This window comes from Lagenorhynchus albirostris, chromosome 2 (genome assembly GCF_949774975.1).
Source record: "Lagenorhynchus albirostris chromosome 2, mLagAlb1.1, whole genome shotgun sequence".
NCBI lineage: Eukaryota > Metazoa > Chordata > Mammalia > Artiodactyla > Delphinidae > Lagenorhynchus > Lagenorhynchus albirostris.
Window position 1 is genome coordinate 138,269,633 of NC_083096.1, and position 22,258 is coordinate 138,291,890.

Genomic DNA, 22,258 nt, shown 5'->3' on the forward strand with positions numbered 1-22,258 from the left:
GAGCACAGAACCGAAGAGGAAAATGTGACAAGAGCTGGGAGCTGTGACTGTATGTAGGTACATAGAGGAGGTCTCTAGGGACATGACACCTGAGCCAAGATCTGAATTACGAGAAGAAACCAACCAGGTGGAGAGTAGAATCAGGACAGGGAAAGACGAGGGCAAAGGCCTTGAGGCAGGAGTGTTCTAGGGGTCCAGCAGGAACACGGAGAAGACTGGTGTTGGCCAGAGTGTGGTGGGAAAGGGGAGAGTGGTGGCAGATGAGCTCAGACTCAGAGGCAGCAGCTGAGCATGGACAGTAGTATAGATAATGGTAAGCAGTTTGGATTTTATCCCAAGTGTAACAGAAGACGGTGGAGGGTTTTCATCAGGGCAGTGAACCTGATCTGATCATTTTAAAATATCACTCTGGCTGCCGTGTGGGAGATGAACTTAAGGGGGAAAGTGTTAGAAGCAGCAGTCCAGGCAAAAGAGAATGCTGCCGAGGGGAAGGAGAGGGGCAGGCAGAGGAGCTGGGGCACGTCCTAGAGATAGAATCAGAGTTTCTTAAAGAATGATTGGCTGTCAGGGTGTGGGAGAGAGAGGGATGGAGAATCACTTTGACACTTGGAGATTTGAGCATCTAGGCCTGAGTTGGTAGCCTTTACAGAAATCAGAAGACAAGGGAAGAACAGGTTTGGGGAGATCAAAAATTCTTTGGACCTGTTAAGTTTGAGTCTGGACAGTATGGGATGCAATCATTTTATCATTTGCTGGGGAGGATGGTAAGGCCAGGTATTATTGGCTGGACTTCGAGTAGTGAGGAATGTCAGAGATTGACTGCCACCCTCGAGCCGCCGATGGGTCTCGCTAATGGGAAGGACTTGAATTCAGAAGAAAATGCCAGCCAGATATTAGAAGAGCGAGAAGAATAGCATATTTCTGTTCTTATAACTTTTTCTGGAACATCCCCCTAGTATTTCTTTGAAATTAGAGCCAGAGCCATTTACTCTGATTACAAAGTCTCATTAGGTCAAATGACAGTGGATACGACATCCTTTGTGGAGTTTACGATAGCAAATGCCATGTCTCTGTGAGTGAGTGAGTGTGTGTGTGTGTGTGTGTGCGCGCGCACACATACATGCTGAGCATTTGAAAACACCATAAGGACTACCATGCCCTCTGCCTTGTAAATCATGCTATCACCAAGTTTCTTTCTGTTCAGTTTTCTATTCTCTTGTATATGCAAGTTCATCCATTTACTCTTTCTGTTTTTTTAAATCTGTCAGTTCAGTGTATTTTGTTTTTGTGTGTTAGCCCCTGGGCTATTTAGACATTAGGAATACAAAGATGAATAAGATACTGTTTCCCATACAAGGAACTTAGTGTCACGAGGTCATAGTCTGTAGTAGAGAAGAGAGAAAGCAATCAACCATTATAACTGGACATGTGTGATGCCCAGAGGAGGATCATCTAGTCCATCCTGAGGGCCTTAGAGGAAGGCTTGGAACAGGTGAGTAGACCCAAGTCTCCAGGGTCTCCTGATGAACAAGGATGGGAAGGGCAGCCCATCACAAGGAGTAGCTTGTACCAAGGCCTGAGACGGTAAGGAATATACTGAGAGACCTGTTAAGAGGGCAGGTGAAATCATGACACAAAGTTACAAACTATTTATAGGTTGGATAATCAATGTGAGACAAGTCTAGATAATGCTCTCACAGCTTTCCTCTGGCTTCAAACTTACAGGCTGCCTTCCAAGTCTAGACTGTTGGTGAACGTCACCTCTCTTGATCCTCGGAATTCTGTGAAGGAGACAGTTCTCTTGCTGTCTTACATATAAGCAAGCTGAGCTTTCCTTGGGGCTAAGTTTCCTTGTTGTAAATTGTGAGCTGGGTTTCTCTGCTCTTACTTCTTCTTGCCTCCTCTAAGTCTGTTCACCCATGAGGGGAATTGTGATGGAAATAAAGGAACTAGACTAGGAGTTGGGAACTTGGGGTTTCATCCCAGCTCGGCCACTAACATTATCATGATTTTGAAAAACTTGAAAGCCTCAGTTTCTTCATCTGAAAAAAATATAGGGTTGAGTTGTGTTAGAGATCTCTATAGCCTCTTCTAATTTTACTCCTCTGCAATTCTACAATTCATAAAACTTTCAAAAATGCCATCAAATAGGTCTATAAAATCATCATAGTATTCTGAAAGGATACTCCACTGAATCGTTGACCCACTAGTGGAGGTCTTTTTGCTATATGTCAGGCACTGTACTAATTAAGCTATTACCGCAAATCTTATACAGGGAAATCTTCAGTCTTGTGAGGTGGATAGTTCCCTAATTTTACAATAAAGAAAAATTCAAGAGATGGATAAACTAGTCAAATTCCAGTCGCATGAGAACAGAATTCTTGTTTTGGTCATTTGCAGTGGAGTTGGCTTCAGTCCTGTGAATGGCGTTGCAGCAGTGAAAGTGGTCCATGCGCCGTGAAAATCCTCAGTGCGGTACCCCTGTCATAACTCTCCTCTTGCTCTGACCTGAATGGGCATCCTCCCATTTCCCTCACTTGACTGTTACAGCTCAGAGAAGGGACAGCATCCCGGTGCTCACAATATTGGCCCAGTGTAGGCGTTCAAGGAGAGTTTATTAATTATGAAATGAACGCCTTGAGAGCTGAATCCAGGAACGAAGGCGTAAGGAAATGAACGCCTAAGATATAAAATCTGCATTCTTCCAGCGAAGAAAAGGAAAAGCATTTTACAGGGAACGGCTGTCAGAGCAGCAGGCAGAGCCCTCCGTGACTATTTTTTCCTCTGCTGTGACATCTCTCCGTTTGTGATTTGCTCTGATTTGCTCTGCCTTCAGCCTGAGCCTCTGCTGCTCTCGCTTGATTTCAACTCCATCCAATATTTCTTGTTACCGTTTGGGTGCCATCTGGACCGCAGGAGTAGCCTCTCCAAGAGCGACGCAGCAGCGGAGAAAGAGCTGACGGCCTGTCTGAGAGCCCCCCTGCCCGCCCCCCCAGGAGTGTGCTGAGAGCCTGTCATCCTGCTGACAGGAGCCAATTTCACTTTCCTGTGATTCTAATTCACCCCTTTTCAAAGTACTGAACTGGCGCCAAATCTTGTTAGGAGTTTTTGAAAAATCCTTGAGTTTTGCTAATGTGGAACTAGAATAATGGATTTTTTTTAAAAAAAGAGATGGGGTAAAGGAAGAGAGAAGGAAAAACAAATAATTATAAGCTTTGGGAAATCATTCCCCTTTGGTTTCTCGTCGTCACTGTATGTTTAGACCTGGGCAGGTGTGTTTATTCTGTTGACAGCCAGTAACGTAGCCAAGCTATCTTGCAACCTGCACCTTCCCCCACAAAGGATCCACAGCAAGGAAGGTCCCCCCGCTTTCTAAACTCCTCCTTGTCACACGTCAGAGCTCTGGGGTGAGGTCATGGGTTGGAGCTGGGATCAAGAGTCCTGGAAGCTTCCCCGTATCAGAGCATGAAGTCATCCCCCAGGGCTTCTAGAGAAGCTCCATGGTAGACTGGTGTTTTCAGCGTTTCTTCTCCATCCCCATCACTGGCCTCATGTGGGCTCTCACCAGATTATCATCTCTCTCTTTATAATCACTGCCTCGTGACAACAGTGTTGATACCATCAAAATCCCCAGCACCGTTCTTGCCACTGTCTCAAAATGTCTGACCCCTCAGGATGGGATCGGGTACTAGCAGTAGTAACCACAGACGGGAGTCATGTCATCACTTTGAACTGCGCCCTATATGCTACAGGCTTCATGTGAATCATCTCACTTATGACACCAATCATGTGATAATTCCGTTTTCTCCTCTTTCTCCCTCACGCCATGTAAGGACAAGGGCTGTGTCTTATCGAAGATGCTCAGTTATTTGATGTGGAGGGACCGGGTGGTAGGTTTTCACGGCTTATGACCGCCATCAGTGTCCCCACCACTGCCCCCCCCAACACGGACACCATCATTTCCTGGGCAGCATCTCCTTCCCTTTATCACTGTTGCTGAGATCAGGCTGACTTAGATCTTAGTATCTTATCGCATAATCAGTAGCAGCCTACAAACTGCACCTCCAATCCCATCCTTAGGTGTATTTTCAAGAAAATAAGGGATGTGTTTTAGAAAACCCAGGTGTGAAAACACAGACTTGCCCACTGAGTTCTGAAACAGGTATAAGGAAGACAGTGGAGAAGAGAAGGGTGCGGGGTAGACGGAATGAACAGTGGGGCTGATGGACTTCACAACGGTCCAGCCTTGCCAGGGTTCAAGCTTGGGGAAAAGGTGCAGGAGAGGGAACCTGCTGTGACCAATGTCTGGCCTATGAAAATCATGCCACACGTTTAGCGTCTCTTCCAGGTGACTTTGTTCCTTCCCTGGACCAGTGTTTCCCAGACTTTTGCCATGGCCTGGAACCCGCCTACCCTCACTTACCAAGCATATAATCCCATGGCTTTCCTTTCCTTTCTTCTTCCTTTCTTTCCCCCCATCTGTCTCTTCGTTTCCTTTCTCGTTCCTCTCTCTGTCTCTTTCCCAGCCATCTCTCCCTCGTCCCTTCTTCCTCCCTCCCTCCCATCCTTCCTTCCCTTTCTGTACTTTTGGAAAGGGAGCTGACGTCCTTCGAGAGATTTTACTCTCTCACTTGCTGTGCTAATTCTTTTCATGTACATCCACCTTCTCGCCACTTCTTCTCAGCGAGCCCATGTTGTAAGCATTATTCTTCCTATTTCTTGAGGAGAAAACTGAGGCTCAGAGTGAGGAAGGAATTCACCCGAGGAAACACCAATGAAAGTAGAAGTTTGAACTGAAAGCCGCTGTTGGAGTATAGTGGATTTACAATGTTGTGTTAGTTTCAGGTGTACAGCAAAGTGATTCAGTTATGCGTATACATATATCCATTCTTTTTCAGATTCGTTTCCCATATAGGTTATTACAGAATATTGTGTTCCCTGTGCTATACAGTAGGTCCTTGTCGATTATCTATTTTATGTATAGTAGTGTGTTATGTTAATCCCAAGCCCCTAATTTATCCCCCTCCCCACGTTTCCCCTTTGGTAACCATAAGTTTGTTTTCAAAGTCTGTGAGTCTGCTTCTGTTTTGTAAATAAGTTCATTTGTATTACTTGTTTTTAGATTCCACATAGAACTGTTATCATATATGTCTCGCTCTGTCTTGCTTACTTCACTTAGTATGACAATCTCTGGGTCCATCCATGTTGCTGCAAATGGCATTATTTCATTCTTTTTATGGCTGAGTAATATTCCATTGTATATATGTACATTCCTCTGTTGATGGTCATTTAGTTTGCTTCCATGTCTTCTGAAAGCTGCTGTTTCTAATATCCCTCTGCCCACTTCCCCACCCTGCCTCTCCTAAAAACATCAAATTTCTCACTTTAAAAGCAACCATTGTTTTCAAATGCAAGCACATTGGTTTTCTTGACCTGGTTAAAATTGGGAAGGTCAAGACTCCAGAGTCAGAGTCCTCAGCCACAGCTGCCCTTGTTCATTCACGTTAGCACAGTCCAGTCAACGTAGCCCCCTCACCTTCGTGCAAGGAGTCTACCTTTCTCATGCCCCTGAATAAAGTACCAGCAAATTCCTTTTACCACCAGTCTGCATCCTGACTCTCTTCTTGCATGTTAACAAAGGCCACTTCAACCTAAATATCCATTGATGGCTGAATGGATAAAGAAAATGTGGTATATACATACAGTGGAATATTATTTAGCCCTGAAAAAGAAGTCAGTCCTTGCTTATGTGACAACTTGGCTGAACCTTGAGGACATTATGCTGTGTGAAATAAGCCAATCACAGAAAGGCAAATACTGCAGGATACTGCTTATATGAGGTCCATAAAGTAGTCAGACACATAGAAGCAGAGAGTAGAATGGTGATTGCCAGCAGCTGGGCGAGAGGGAGGTGGGGAGATGCTATTTAATTGGTATAAAGTTAGTTATGCAAGAAGATTAAGTCCTAGAGATTGTGCCTACAGTTAACAATACTGTGCTGTACACTGTAAAATGTGTTAAGAAGATAGATCTCATGACGTGTTCTTACCACAATACAAAAAAAAATGGGGGAAATGGAGGCTGTCTTAAGGACCAACTTCATTTTTAGGAAGCTGGATGTAAATATTTCATTGTCCCAGGGATTAGCAGATATATTACACTTGTGTGCGCTTCGAGGGAAGATGTAACTTTCATTATAAGGTCTAACCATTTCCCTCCACCCTCTAGCCTTCCAGATAACCTTTAGGACCCTCCTAAAATGGTAGCTGGCAGAAGGAGGGCAATTAACTGCTAAAATGCAGCCCAGCTTTGAGTAGTTAGGGGCAACTTCTCAGTCATTACAGGGACAAATCCACAAAGCAGCACAGATTGCTCTGTTAGGTCAAGGCCTTGAGTCCCGCCACTGAGCCCCAAATCCCAGTAGGCTGGGACATTTTGGCCTTAAAGGGGATTCCATTCTGTTGGAATGATGATGAGGTTCCATGGATTTCCACTTGAAATCCATTAAAGGAATCTCAACTTCCTTTAAAAAAAAAACCCCACCAACATCTGGGTCTGGCTTAGCCCAGGCAATGACAAAACTTACATCCAGAAGAAGGCTACTGTTTTTGCAAACTGAATTTGATTTCACGGTACTGTCTAGACATAGCAAAGAATTCAGTTGTCCCATACAACCCTTCTGGTCAATGCAAAGGTAGGATATTCTTTACAAGAATAGAAGAGACTGTATAAGGAAGGAATATGTTTAGTGTTTAGAAAGCACCCAGTCAGCTGAATTGTTTTGTTTTGTGTTTTAATATCTGTTGTCTAGAGCTTAGCTCTCCAGCACAGTAGCCGCTGGTCACATGTGGCTATTTAAAATATCAATTAAAACGAAATAAAATTTAAAATGCGATTCATTATTCACACAAGCCATATTTGAAGTGCTCAATAACCACGTGTAGCCACTGGCTACCATGTTGGAAGGGCAGGTGTACAACTTTTCATCATCACAGAAAGTTCTGTTGGACAGTGCGGCTCTTGGGAGAAATCATTTATTAACATCACATTTTCTACTCTGCATCTCAACTTCCCCCACCCCCGCTTTGTTCTTCAGTTGCCAAACAGAGCTTTTCCTGTTTTCCTCTCCGGAGAATTAGGAAAGTGGCTATTTACTGTTGGCTAACAGAGAGCATAAACTCCTAGATACCCCAGAGGGCATTAGTCTTCATTAGCACATGTCGTCATTGTTAAATCACTCACCAGGCCACAGCACCTGCGTCCAAATGCCTGGAATCACTAGGTGTGTTAATAGTACCCACCTTGGTGCAGTTACAAATCACTTAAGTTAATCCATTCCTCCTGAGCTTTCTAAATGGATAATTGAATTCATTCTTCTGCAGCATCAGCTTGGGTTCTGAGTTGAGATCTTCATGCCTTGTGCCCTCCCTGCCCCACTCCTGTCCCACCCCCATGCTAGAATGATTATATATCCTGGCTCTGCTCTGAGCTTCAAGAGAGCAAGGACCATGTATTATTCATCTTTGTTATCTCCAGTGCCTAGTCAGGACACAGCAAGTGGAAAGCACCCAGTGAATGTTTGTTGAAGAAATTAATTAATCAATTATGTAATCAATCAAGATGCCTTCCGTTTTCCCAGTAGGACTTTCACGAATTATTCCTACAGAGAGTTCATTCCACAACACGGTGATTCACAAGTCTGGCTGCCTGTTAGAATCACCTGGGGAGCTTTTAGAACCTACTGACGCCAGGACCCCACCCCAGACCAGTAGAATCCAAGTCTTAGATGCAGGGCTCAGGCATGCGAAGTTTTGTAAAAGCTGCCCCAGAGGGTTACATTGTGCAGCCAGGGGTGAGAACCACTGCAGGTTTCTTATTTGGCAGCCATAAATAAGTTTTCATCCTTTTTAACGTGTTCACACCAAGTCCCATCTCATCCACTCACGTTTGCTGCAAGAGTAACATGAGTCTGGTCTTAAGAGTTACCTTATTCAGTTATGGGACAATAGTAGTGTCCCCAGTGCTCCTAAGAGATTATGGGAAAGTAAACTCCCTGTGGAAGCTTTATTTCACTGTCTTAATGACGATTCAGGCTACAACTGTATTAAAACAACCCAAGAGAATCTCTTCCTTTAAATCCTCACTGGAAGTTCAAATTGTGAGTAAATTGGATTGTCATATTGAGTTTTGTTTATTTTTTTTTATACAGCAGGTTCTTATTAGTTATCTGTTTTATACATATTAGTGTATATATGTCAATCCCAATCTCCTACTTCATCCCACCACCACTACTCCCCACCCCGCTTTACCCCCTTGGTGTCCATATGTGTATTCTCTACATCTATGTCTCTATTTCTGCCTTGCAAACCGGTTCATCTGTACCATTTTTCTAGATTCCACATATGTGCGTTAATGTACGATATATATTTTTCTATTTCTGACTTACTTCACGCTGTATGACAGTCTCTAGGTCCATCCATCCAAAGAACGAAAAGACCCAATTTCATTCTTTTTTATGGTTAATATTGCATCGTATATATGTACCACATCTTCTTTATCCATTTGTCTGTAGATGGGCATTTAGGTTGCTTCCATGACCTGGCTATTGTAAATAGGGCTGCAATGAACATTGGGGTGCATGTGTCTTTTTGAATTATGGTTTTCTCTGGGTATATGCCTAGTAGTAGGATTGCTGGGTCATATGGTCATTCTATTTTTAGTTTTTGAAGGACCCTCCATACCATTCTCCATAGCAGCTGTATCAATTTACATTCCCACCAAAAGTGCAAGAGGGTTCCCTTTTCTTCACACCCTCTCCAGCATTTGTTGTTTGTAGATTTTCAGATGATGCCCATTCTAACTGGTGTGAGGTGATACCTCATTGTAGTTTTGATTTGCATTTCTCTAATAATTAGTGGTGTTGAGCAGCTTTTCACGTGCCTCCTGGCAATCTGTGTGTCTTCTTTGGAGAAATGTCTATTTAGGTCTTGTGCCCATTTTTTGATTGGGTTGTTTGTTTTTTTAATATTGAGCTGCATGAGCTATTTATATATTTTGGAAATTAATCATTTGTCTGTTGGTTCGTTTGCAAATATTTTCTCCCATTCTGAGGGTTGTCTTTTCATCTTGTTTATAGTTTCCTTTGATGTGCAAAAGCTTTTAAGTTTCATTAGGTCCCATCTGTTTATTTTTTGTTTTTATTTCCATTACTCTAGGAGGTGGGTCAAAAAAGATCTTGCTGTGATTTATGTCAGAGTGTTCTTCCTATGTTTTCCTCTAAGAGTTTTATAGTGTCCTGTCTTACATTTAGGTCTTCAATCCATTTTGAGTTTATTTTTGTGTATGGTGTTAGGGAGTGTTCTAATTTCATTCTTTTACATGTAGCTGTCCAGTTTTCCCAGCACCACTTATTGAAGAGACTGTCTTTTCTCCACTGTATATCCTTGCCTTCTTTGTCATAGATTAGTTGACCATAGATGCGTGGGTTTATCTCTGGGCTTTCTATCCTGTTCCATTGATCTATATTTCTGTTTTTGTGCCATTACCATATTGTCTTGATGACTGTAGCTCTGTAGTATAGTCTGAAGTCAGGGAGTCTGATTCCTCATATTGAATTTTTAAAAGCAGAATACAAAGCTGCATGCATGCCGTGATAGTAACTGTAAGAAATGTATCTAAGAAGGGGGAAAAAAAGACTTGAAGGTAAATGAACAAAAACTCTAGTAGTATTTGTGGGTAAAGCAGGAGATGGGGATGCAGGGAGACTGGGGAATGGGTTCCAGGTTCTGCCCATGAGAATCAATTGAGAGAAAGTGCACTGGCTGGAGGGGTCTCCTCCTGGGTGGCTGAAGTGCCCAGAGTGTTACTGAAGGTTACCCCAGATGGGAGGAAGGAACTCCAAGAAATGACTGAGCCAAGATCAAAACAGGAAGGTAACCACAAGCTCCAGGTACAAAGGGTATAGATGGGAAGATGCTCAGGTAAGACTGTAGACAGAAGGGAGGAGAGGGAGAAGGTGGGGTCAACAGTGGACTGAGGGGTTCAGGACTAAGGCCAGGAAGTGTTGGGCATCCTTTTTCACAGGATCTGGTCCGTGCTCTCAAGTGGGGGTGATTTCTAAAGGGGGGCTTCCCGCAAGATGTTTTTTTCTTCTTCTTCTATCTTTTTCCAAATATCTATAGTAATAGTTTCTTAATATTAAAAACTGTGTCCCTGTGCATTGCAAAACAGAGCCAAAAGAAATAGGATGAGAAGATCCTAATAATAGCTCTGATTTATAAACACCTCTGTGTGCAAAACACCAACCAAAACATTGCACACACATCTCAGTTAACCCTCTCCGTAAACCTGAGATGATGTTATCATTATCATCCCCACTTTGAAGATGAGAAAACTGGGGCCCACGGACTTGTCCAGGGTCGCACAGCCAGCACGGGGCACAGCCATGATTCAGTCCGTATTTGTGCGACTCCGAAGAGATGCATTTGCTCTCACGTCCAGACCAATCTCCATCTGAATTTATGGAAATCGCCTCCTCACAGCCCAGCCCCACCCCTCACCAAAAGCCCCCGCTTCTGTCACCAGCAAAGTGACGGACTCACACCAGTGCTGGCTGTCCTCACACATTTTCATTATGTGGTGGGGCTTTTATGAGACTCTCCCACCGGCTGTTTTTCAAATTTATTTAATTCATCCATCATGCTCTGAAGCCATTTGCTTTTTTATATTGGACAGATGTAATGAGATTTTGGACACTAAAAAATGTTTTTATTAAAAGTTATGACCCAGAGCTAGTTGGTAGGGGCTGTGCCATAAATCCTTAGAAGTGTGAGATTTATAAAGGGTGTAGCAGCATAACCTTAACCTTTCAGGCCACACCGTAGGTTACAGGATCACTTAGACTAATATTGTCTCCCTGTCTCTGGCCAAATAATAATAATAATAATTATTATTATTATTAAAGTGGTTATCTGATGTGGTCCTTCCTCCTCTTCTCTTGGCCACTGTTGACTCCTGGCGAGCCAGGGCCTGGTGGGAGCAGGTGGTTGATGACGGAATTTGCTGGTGTCTGGCCCTAAGGCTCTGCCGTGGTAGGTACGGGCATGTGGGTTTTCCTGCTCTGCTCTGCGACCCTGTAACTGGGGCTGAGTGATGTACAGTCACGTTTGCTACAGTCAAAGTGAAAGTGATCATGGCTGGTGGTTTCTCCACTCCTCCATGGCCAACAGGAAGCTCTCTTCAAAATTTGGAAATAATGCATTTCTGTTCAAGCATAGTAACTCCAATTTAATGTCAATATTTCGGATTTATATTAATGTTACACTGCTTGGAAGCCACCCAAAGTGTAATTAGCCTGGAAGTGTAGACCAAAACATGGGCATTAAAAATATATGTATACAGGGACTTCCCTGGCAGTCCAGTGGTAAAGAATCTGCCTTCCACTACTGGGGATGTGGGTTCGATCCCTGGTCAGGGAACTAAGATCCCACATGCTGCAACTAAGACCACGCGCCACAACTACTGAGCTCGCTCGCCGCAAAGAGCGAGCCCGAGTGCCGCAAACTACAGAGCCCACGCGCTCTGGACCCCACGCCACAACTAGAGAAGAGAAAAGCTATGCGCCACAACTAGAGAGAAGCCCGCGCTGCAGTGAAGATCCCGCCTGCCGCAACTAAGACTGGACACAGCCAAGAAAGAAAGAAAGAGAGGGAGGGAGGGAGGGAGGGAGGGAGGGAGGGAGGAAAGAAGGAAGGAAGAAAGGGAAAAAGAAAAAATACACGTGTATATATAGAGAGATGTTATACATACTAATATGTATTAATGTTGAGACTTTGTTAAATTAACATTGGTTAAGTAAAGCCCTGGGGTGTTGTCGGATGGTGAGCCAGGGTTCAACAAAAGACACCAGGGAATTGAAATAGAGAAGTTTATTACTCTCAGTTCCTGGAGGAAGGGGCATGAGGGGAGGTCAGGGCAGGATGCAGGCAGAGAGCAAGGCAGGACCTGGACACTTGCCTTTATTAGGGTTCCCAGCCTGAGGCCGGATTGGTCAATTCAAACAAAAAAGAGCAGGGTTTTGTGAAGTGTCAAAGGAATCTTATCTAAGAGGTACATAAAGGAAGGCCCTGGGAGGCTGGGGAGAGTGTGATCATAAGGGCTGTTAGGATGGTCATATCAGAAACTGACATTTATTTGTGACTCTCTGGGTTGCTATCTAGGGCCTGCCTCACTGGAGAGGCTAGTGTCAGTTCAAGGCCCGTGCAGGCCGCTTGGCCACACAAAGTGGATACTTAGGCAGCAGTATTATGGAGCGGTTTAGCAAAGCTCTCAACAGTTATAAACAACAAAATAAAAAAATTATCAAACAATTAGGTTTGGTCAACTGCCAGCTGTTCTTAGTAGCGCGCATTTGTTCATACATTTTCAAGCCCGATCCCCTGTGATCTGCTAGGGATTCAAGAACAAATGCATCATGGTCCCTGCTTCAGGGAGTTCACCGTGTAGTGGGCACAAGCGATGCGCTGTTGCTCTCGGAGGATGGTTTTCAGCCTAGGGGACCAAGGAAAGCTTCGTGGAAGAGGTGGCCTTTCAGCTGGGTTTGAGGAATTGGGTGAGCTTTGGGCTTGCAAGGCTAAGAAGAGCATTTCAAGCAGAAAAGGCCGCATGCACAAAGGCACTTATAAAACCTGCTGTTCACAGACTGCTCCAAGTTAACTAAGTTTGGCTGAAACACATGATAACACTTTTTCTTTTTAAAGCAAAAATCTCAAGGGTAAACATCATGCTCTTATCTGCTTCCACTGTTGAGACTGGCCGAGTCAGGTCTGTAATTTAAGGAAGATGGACTTTAAACCTACAAACTCCCCATTGCTTGTATTTCCTCGTCAGGCCCGTGTTTTATCATATGCTGGGAGCATATTCTAGAGTTTTCACAGTACGTTGGCAACAGCTCCCACCTCCTGAGACCACGGGAGTGTAAACCATAGATCCCATCATCATTAAACTCATAAACCCATGTCATTTGTATGTCATTCACTTCATCCTCATTCATCATCCCTTACGCTTTCAGAACAGCTGTACGTTTGAAGATTTTGAAGAACGGTTTGCAGCGGCAACCCCTGTAAGTGTGAGAGGGCCCAACCTGATTAACTGTTTCATGTCATTGTCCCATCGCTCATTTCATGCTCATAAGTCATGCCTTGTGCTTTCAGAACAGAAAGCTGCCGATGGACTTTGATGAGATTTTTGAGGCAACAAAGGTAAGGCCTCTAGGCTCTTGTGACATGAGGGTTGCTCTGGTCATTCTCATCCATTCCATGCATCCTCACCCTCCTGCAGGAATGGCAGGCGCTCTGCTCTGCTCCAGTGCTTGCCTATCCTAATGTTCACAGGAGACTCCTGGTGGGCCCCGCGATGAAGGAGAAGAGTCGGGGCATGGGTATGTGTGTGTGCGTGCTTGCGCGCATGAGAGACAAGGAGAAGGAGTGTGTGTTGGAGAGGACGTGACACCCCTTCATTTCATTCAACAAATATTTTTCGATCTCCTGACGTGTCCTAGGTGTTCTGATAGATGCTAGAGATGCAATAGAGAGGAAGACACAACCCCCATTCTCAGGGAGCTCCAAGTATAACACAGTGCGACATTGCATAGCATAGGAGAGGAGAGGGTGGGGTCAGTAGAGAAGGGTGGGGTAGGGGAGTATAGTATAGTGTAGTATAATGTAGTATAGTGGGGATTCAGACATGTAAACAGTCCACCTGTGGAGATAAAAACCAGGCAAGGCTGCTATTTGGTCGGTCGAGCCTGGAATAAGTGTACTGGTTTGCAGCCAGTCTTTATTCAGATTGGTTAATACATAGGCCAGTGAATGTTGTCACCCCTGAGTACAGGGCATTTGGGAAGCCTCTAGGACAGGGGTTCTTAATCTGGGCTGCCAATTAGAATCACCTTGAGAGATTTTAAAGTTTCAGTTACTAGACTGTACCTCAAACCAACTAATTCAGAACCTCAAGGGCTGGGAACCAGGCATCCATATTTTCCCTTATGTACACCCAAGGCTGACAACTGCTGTTCTGAGAGTCTCACATAAGCTGTTTGGGGCAATGGGATTTGGGGTACAAATTGAGTTAGGAAACACTTCCCAGGAAGAAATAAAGTCCTCTAATCTGTGTCCTGGAGGATGGGTGGGAAAGGCAATGGGGGAGGGAATGAGTGATCTAGGTCAGAGAAGGAGCGTGTGCAAAGGCCCTGAGGCAGCCCCTCCTTTCGTGAGCCCCGGGTGCTTCTCTGTCTATAGGTCTGTCTTCCTGTAGAACAGGCAGCTCATGAGACTCAGAACAGGAACATGCCTTACTCATCCCTGTATCCCCTGCTCTTGGCACAGTAGCTGATGTACAGTAGGGGCTACATACTTGTCCTGAACGAAGGAGTACCTGATGTCAGAACGGGAGTGGGTCTGTGTGAATAGGTCTTGGGGGTCCGTCAAGGACACCTCTGCCTTCATCAATGGCACTTTCAGAACTTCTGTACAGGAGGGACCTAGGAGTCTAGTTGCAATGGGCTAGCTGAAAGAAGGACCAGGGGTCTAACCCTGAAAGTGGTTGTACAGCACTCCAGATGTTATTGGAAAACCATCATTTGTTCGTATCAAAGGATGGCTTGTGGGGGAAGGGGACATGCCTGATGGAGACACCGAGGGGCTCCCCCCTCAACAGCCAAGCTCCTCCTCAACCCCTTCACTGGCCGTGGCAGCTTCCAGGGTCACTCTGCTCATCCTGGAGGACGCCCAGGGCCTAAAGAAGGGGCAGAATCTGCCATTAACAGCCATGTCTCTACCTGAAGACATCCGAAGGGCCAGGAATGGGAAGGCGAGGAGGAATCTGGAGCTGACCTTGGAGGTGACTTCTTCAGATGGATGTGTGTCATGGCAGGACCCGTGGGAACCCTGGCTTCTGGTTAGAGAATATTGTGGGGCTGGACTTCTACCTTGAAGGAAGGCTAACTAGGGCTCGGTAAAGGGACCAATGGATAAACAAGATGCTGGCTGGTCTGTGGGTCAAGCCCAGCTTCTTTTAGCTGACCAATCAGAGGCAAGTCACTTAACCTCCAGGCCTCTGTTATAGCTTATCTGCAAACTAGAGAGAGCGAGAGAGATTCCTGGGCTGCCGACTTCACGGGGCCCAGGGAGCGTCCAGCATGATCATACTGTATCAGAAAACGTGTTGTAAACTATAAAGTGTTTTACAAATGTGAATGGTTAGTTTTATTCTCATGAGGCCGTTAAAGTGATTAATTACAACAATATTATCAGATGGAACATGGCTTATTAAGTTACAAATAAAACGACTAGGGTTAACTTGGGGAGAGGGCCTGTGAAAATAGACATTAGTCCAGATTCTCAAGCACATATGGTTATTAGAATTATTTTTAATTTTATGGCCTAAGAATCCCCTTTTTCTATAAAATTTAATTAACTCAAGCTTCTGTTTAAGCAGCAAATCCAATGGAATGAAATACCAAGCAATGTTTAATGCCTCTGCATGTTTTTTTCTCGTTTAATCCTCGAGTGGAAGTCATCTGGCAGGAGGAAAGTCTGTAGCTCAAGAATGAAGGTTATTTTAAAAGTTGTGCTTAAGGAGAAAATGAGCCAATCAATTATATTTATGATGTCAGTGTAAGTGTGCCACGAGTTCAACACATTTGAAATGTAAATTGTGCGACTTAATTATTAACTTCATTTTAATATTTTCTTACCACTGAAAATAGTCGTGGGCCATTTGCAAAGCATTGAGTTCCAAGGACCGGGAAGCCCAGAAGCTTCCCTTGAATGGATTAAATAGAATTTCGCCTTTTGCGGGTTTGGGAGAGAGCCTAAGGATTGGCCGTCATTTCACCAAATAATATAAACTATTGTTCACGTGCTGAAGAAGCCTTCCCGAAAACAAGCAAGTTTTACAATCTATATCTATGGATCGTCCCCACCAGACTGTAAGCTCCCTGCAGGCTGGGACTTGTCATTTCTCATTATTATGTTCCGAGCACCCAGCACAGTGCCTAACACCTCACAGTCCAACGTGTACGAAAAAAACACATATTATGTAGCTGGGAGGGAAGTGAATATGTACAGGGCCCTATTGTGTGCCACGCACCGTTCATTCAACCTGAAAGCTTAAGGGGAAGAGTTGAAAGTGAGTTAACCAGGCTAAGCTGCTTGACTTTCAGCGAAAAGAATCTTTTGTGCCTTTTTCACCAGGCTTGCCCAAACTTCAAAATCCTGCTAGTAATATTGTCAGTAAATCTGCAAAGGAGGTATTATCTGGACATTATCTCCAATGTCCAGATGAGGGAACAGTGGCCATGAGGAATTGCAGAGGTTGGCGGTGGGAGAGCTCAGATACATCCCTGGGGATGGGACTTTTCCTGGGCCCAGAGCTCACACATTTGTCAGTAACAGAGAATGTTCCTTTCTTTGTGTGAATCATGGAGCTCCTGCCTTGCCTGGTTAGAACAGATTTCGAGGGCAGGGGTCCTACCTGGCAGACAGGCAGACTCTCCCTGTCCTTTCAGTTGGGTGGTGGTTTTCGGTTCCCCCAATTAGAAACTATCACTTAAAATCCAAAGACGAGCAGAAAGTATTTTTTTTGCAGTGGGCAGATTTGCACAAAACACGTGATTATGTACTTTAAGTCAGGCCGTTAGATTGCCGACCACAGACTCCCTGCAGACTCTGAAGCTGGAAGTGTATGCAGATTAATTTCTAAGTGTGTCTTAAAGCGCTTCTCCCACTGCTCTGCCTGGCCTTACTCAGACACTGTCGTATGATGGATGGGAATATAGTTGATACAGTGTCTACAGTGATGGAGCTCCTCGGAATGATTAATAGTGTATATATACTGGGCTGTTTTTGATGCCCTTCCTGGTATTAAATGATATGTTTTCTTCTCCTCCGACTACATTTTTTATCTTAAAGATGGATTCTTTTGGGGACTGTCATTTGACTGCCTGCTCTATATGCAGAAAATTCAAGTCATGGCCCAGGTGACCTTGAGGTGACCTCTATGAGACTCAATTTATTCATTTGTAAAAATGGGGATGAGGATTCATACCTCTCAGGGTCAGTATTATTAGGAGTATTTACTGAGAAGTGGCCATGAAGTGGTGACTTGCTGTACTTGATACATGAAAGGCATTTTGTACATGTGGATACAGTCATGAAAAGAAAGCAAATGGTGAGACTGTGTCTTGCCTTTGTCTCCTGGAGAAGAGAAACAGTGTTGGCATTGGATGGTACATATGTAAAAGTGGCATTATTATTGCCTATGCAAGGTGGCTAAACCCAGATCTGCTTGACTAAGCCCAGATAAACAGCCGGACACACTGAAGCAACAATTGATTCTGGCTACATCCGAGATGTTGTCTTTGGGATCAAGAGGTATCATAATGACCAACTGGGTTTATTGTTCATATGGTCATGATGAAAAAGAAACGTGTGTCCTCAAATCAAATTTTTTTGAAGCAATGCCCACAGCATCCGTTCCCCTTGTGATTACACCATTATCTTTTTTTCTTTTCAGGCTGTGACCCAGTTAGAACTTTTTGGGGACATGTCCACCCCTCCTGATATAACCTCTCCCCCCGTAAGTATGCACTTGCCTCAGGGCCCTGCATCTCTTTCTTTTCCTTCTTCAGTCGCATGGTGACAAAAATATGGGCTTTGGGTAAAAGAGGCTACTGGTGGATTTCAACTTGGACTCTTTCAAGCTGTGTGATTTGGGCAAATTTACTAACAATTCTAAACCTCAATTTCCTCTGCTATTTTTTTTAAAAAAGGGATTATGATACATGCTCTGTTTTGAGAAATAAATGAGATCATGCATCAGCAATTACAAGCTATCACTGGGGTTCTTGCTGTTATGCTGGGCAGTGGAGAGAGACAGGAACGGGATGTGATCCCTGCCTGCAAGGAACACATGGTCTAGCTGGGAATATGGGCAAGAAACTCCACAGGACAGCAGACCCGATGAGGCATTTGTCGTCTCCTACCCAGATCCCACACAGTAAAGGAAGCCAGGTGGTCAGCCCAGTAAAGGAAGCATCTTCTCCCCCCGGCCCTTTCTGCCCTCTCCTCTCTCGTTTCCTTCTTTTCTTCCCCTCTCCATCTTCTTTTCATTTCCTCCTCCCTTCCCACCTGCCTGCTGGCTTCGCTGAGCTCATGAAGCTTTGGATCCCCAGCTCTAGTTTCAGCCACAGTATCTCAGTCATTGCTTGCACTGGGGTCGAGATTGCAGGGAGCCCTCACTTGAAAAATGAAAAGGAAAAAAAAAAAAGAATGAAAACCGAAGCAAAATAGAATCCAAGTGCTTTGAGAACTGGAGGCATTCAGAGGCAACCCTGCAGCCACTGCAGAGAAAAATGCCAAACTGGCCCTTCCAGCTCCTCCCCTGCCCGCTCCCCGGAGGTGGGCGGAGAGCAGGCAGGCACAGCTGCACCAGCTGAAGCTGCTGGGAGGGGGCGGCTCCTCCAGGCGCCGCGCAGTTGCACAAACCCAGGGATGGTGCCATGGGTCATTGGCTAGCTGCACCTCACGGAGAAATGGCTGTAACCTCACCACTGAGGACAGATGGCATGAGAGCCTGCTGCCCATAGCTGCCGCCAGGGAATCTAGGCACAGCTGCTCTGCTCCGAATGCCTGGTGCCCAGAGCAGCTGTGAAGGAGGGGACAGCGGCTCCCGTCTCCAGGGAAGCTGGACAGTCTAGAGAGTCTCTTCTCCATCCCAGGGGGAACAGCTGCATGTCTGAACCATGGGGCCATGGAGCTAGAAAGGTCTGGAGAGATCGTCTAACCTTAGCCTCTTCATTTTACAGATGAGCAAACTGAGTTCCAGAGAGGGCATGGGACTCACCCAAGGTCACACCAGAAAAAAGAGAGTGACATTGATTGTGTTTTAAAGGGCTTGACGCAGCAGCTCATGGCTATGTTTCTGGCCCTAAACCCAAGTGCTGTCCAAATGGGTATTTAATAATCCTCGGAACAATGCCATGCCTCCTGCAAGCTGCTAGTCTAAAAATGGCCTCGTCTAATTGCCATGGTTTCAGGATTAATTGCTTGCTCCAATCTATTCCAAGGGGAAAAAAATAAGCATATTATGGCATCAAATAGGCATACTCTATAGGCAAAAGGCTTCTATACATGGGTGTGGACCTTTGAAAAAACTAGTGCCCATGTTTTTATCTCAGTAGCCTCACCTTACCCAGTAGTTCATGCGGCAGGCCTTTCTGGAATTCCAGCATGGGCCAGGCTTTAGAGTTTATAGCTGCTCAAGCATCATTTTTTTTTTTTTTTATCATCTTCTTGAGAACATTTGCTTCTTTTTGCAAATGAAGGTTCAGGCAGGATTCTGGGAGGCACCAGGACCCAAGGGTCTCTATTCTACTTGCTAATCTTCCTTTGTTTATTTAGTCAACATCTGTTTATTGGCCACGTATTAAGTGACAGCCTTGCGCTGGGCACGCAGTAGGTCCTGAGTGAGTGTATGTCACTTTGAATTGACCATTTCTGAAGGGTGAAAGATATTATGGGATAATTTGAGGGCCCAAAAACACCCTCAAAGGGTAGGGGCTCAAACTAAATAGTCACGATACTGGCCAGCATTTGCTGAGCACCTACTATGTGCCTCTGTGCGGCAGGTACTAAGTGTTTGAAATGCATGATCTCATTTAAGCTTCTCTGCAGCTCTAGAGATGGGTATTGTTTTTCCCATTTTATAGTCTTTATAACCAGCTCATGGTCTGCCTGCCACAGTAAGTGGCCCGGACCGGGGCTTGCTTCTGTAGCACTGCCCCGCTTAATTCCTGTACCTGCTGCTTCCCGTCCTGATTAGCACTGAGCCAGGTCTCCCAGGGGCCTCACGCACCCCTGTCCTTCTCTGTCTGACAGACTCCTGCAACTCCAGGTGATGCCTTTATCCCGTCTTCATCTCAGACACTTCCGGCGAGTGCAGACATGTTTGGTTCTGTACCTTTCGGCACTGCTGCTGTACCCTCAGGTAAGTCCTCTTCCACCTTCCTTCTGCCTCCACCCACCAAGAAAGAGAAAGCGTTGACTGAACCACTGCCAGATTATGCCAGACACCTGTGGGACCAGCATTCTCTCCTTGTGACTCTTCAGGTGACATTGAGAAACTGCCGTGGGCAGGGGGGTGGTATGTTCACAAAGCTCTGGGATGCTGCAGGCTGGAAATCACTCATGTCTTGCACCTGAAAGGTCATGATTCCAGGTGTATAGCTTTGGGGAGCTTGGTGCACACACAACCATGCAAATCAGTGCAAATCCTGATTTGTACTGTCCAGCTCAGCCAGATGGAGGGAAGGTGGGGGAGGCGTGAGTTCGAGCTCTGCAGACCTCTAGAGAGCTGATGGATAGAAGAGATCTGCCTTATGGGTGGACGCTTAAAGAAGGGGAGGTTCCCCATGCAAAGGGAAACACCTAGGAGACAGAACAAACCGCTAACAGTGAATTGTAATGGGGCTCTTAGTGGTTTAAAGAGCGTTTGTTCTATATTCCAAATATTCTTTAAAATATATATATAATATATACTTTTACAACAGGGTAAAAATATATATAGTAATAGTGTTGCAGGTGCAAATTGGTGGGGTCTGAGGCATCTTGTTTCCATGGCATCAGGCACTCTGTGTAGCTGGCCCACTCTACCTGAACATGGCCAAAGGTGGTATTAGTACTGCTTTTTGCATACATGGCAAAAAGTAAAGTCTTTAAGGCAAAAACATCCTTAAAGACTTTTTTTCTTTAACTACATATTTGAAATCTGTGGCTTTATCGTTCTTTTTCTACTTTATTTATACAAATGACAGAGTTTGAATATTTCAGAATACAAATTTCTTGCATTCTTCTATAAATAATTACTTTTAATTACACAGCATTAGAAACAAATTCTTGCCACCAAATATAAACCTTGCTGTTATTCAAAGTGAAATTAAAAATTCATACTCTGTTCCAAAGTCGTATGAGCTGAGGGATCATTACGAACTTCTAGAAGCAACAGAGGTTGATAGCCACTGGGTCTGACTTACAGTTGAGAATCTATAGGTAGCCTAGAAATGTCTTTAATTGCTAAACTTTCCAATCAAATCTGTTCTACCCACCCCTAAAATGGAACAGTGGCAATGACTAGTTTTCTCTACCTAAAATGGATATTAAAATGTCCTTGGGAATAGTGTTATTGAATCTGTCGTTTTAAGTAAGAATAACAGTTTTCCAGAAACGTACCACCTTCCTGGGCCATCAGCCTTGTATCCAGAATAACCATGCTTTGTCCCCACTCTCTGATGGCACCAAACTTACTCATTTTTAGGCATGTTCATTCCACAGATATCCACTCAGTACTCACTATGGGCCAGGTCCTATTCTAGGTGTCCGGGGTGTGTCAGTGAATACCAAAGACACAGACCCCTGGCTACAGAGAACTTACGTTCTATTGGGGAGATGGACAACAACGTAAAAATAAGTAGCTTAACCTAATCCTTGAAAATGATCAGTGGTATGAACAGAAGGAAGTGTGGAGCAGGGCAGGTGTGAATGGAGGTTGTGGTCAGGAGGAGTGTGATGTGAGCCAGGAGGGCATCTGGATCAAGAGTACTCCAGGTGGAGAAATGGCCCGACCCCTCCCCTACCCCCTGCTCTGTGAGTCAGAGGGGCTGCATGCAATTCCGGCCCTAACATTTTTTTTTTTTTTTTGCGTTACATGGGCCTCTCACTGTTGCGGGCTCTCCCGTTGCGGAGCGCAGGCTCAGCGGCCATGGCTCACGGGCCCAGCCACTCCGCGGCACGTGGGATCTTCCCGGACCGGGGTACGAACCCGTGTCCCCTGCATCGGCAGGCGGACTCTCAACCACTGCGCCACCAGGGAAGCCCCCCGGCCCTAACATTTGACTAAAATGCCTGAGAACCTGTCTGCACTGCTCTGGGCCCTCCCCCCAGCCAGAGCTTTGAAGGCCTGGATTTTGCGGTCCTGTAGTTGACCAGCTGTGTTGCAAACTGTGGATAAACCACTTCTGCACATTCAGATTCTGCTTCTTCAGCTGCTAAAAAAAAAAAAAAAAGATAGATTACCTCCAAGATTTTTTTTTTTTTACCTCCAAGATTTTAATTTTTAGAAAGTAAGTCTAAAATTAATTTCAGTTAGCGTAGTTTTGCCACTCTTACTCTACTTCGGCTATGCTGAGAAACAAAACTGGGCT

At 44.9% G+C, this 22,258-nt stretch overlaps 1 protein-coding gene across 1 annotated transcript in view; it reads left to right on the plus strand.

Moving 5' to 3' along the window:
• The window catches only part of DAB1 (DAB adaptor protein 1), a 276,658-nt gene that overhangs the window by 231,455 nt on the left and 22,945 nt on the right, over positions 1-22,258 (plus strand). Inside the window, exons 9-10 of the mRNA XM_060142574.1 lie at positions 17,575-17,637; positions 19,938-20,046. Coding sequence (XP_059998557.1) covers positions 17,575-17,637; positions 19,938-20,046 — 172 coding nt within the window. The remainder of the gene's footprint in view (positions 1-17,574; positions 17,638-19,937; positions 20,047-22,258) is intronic.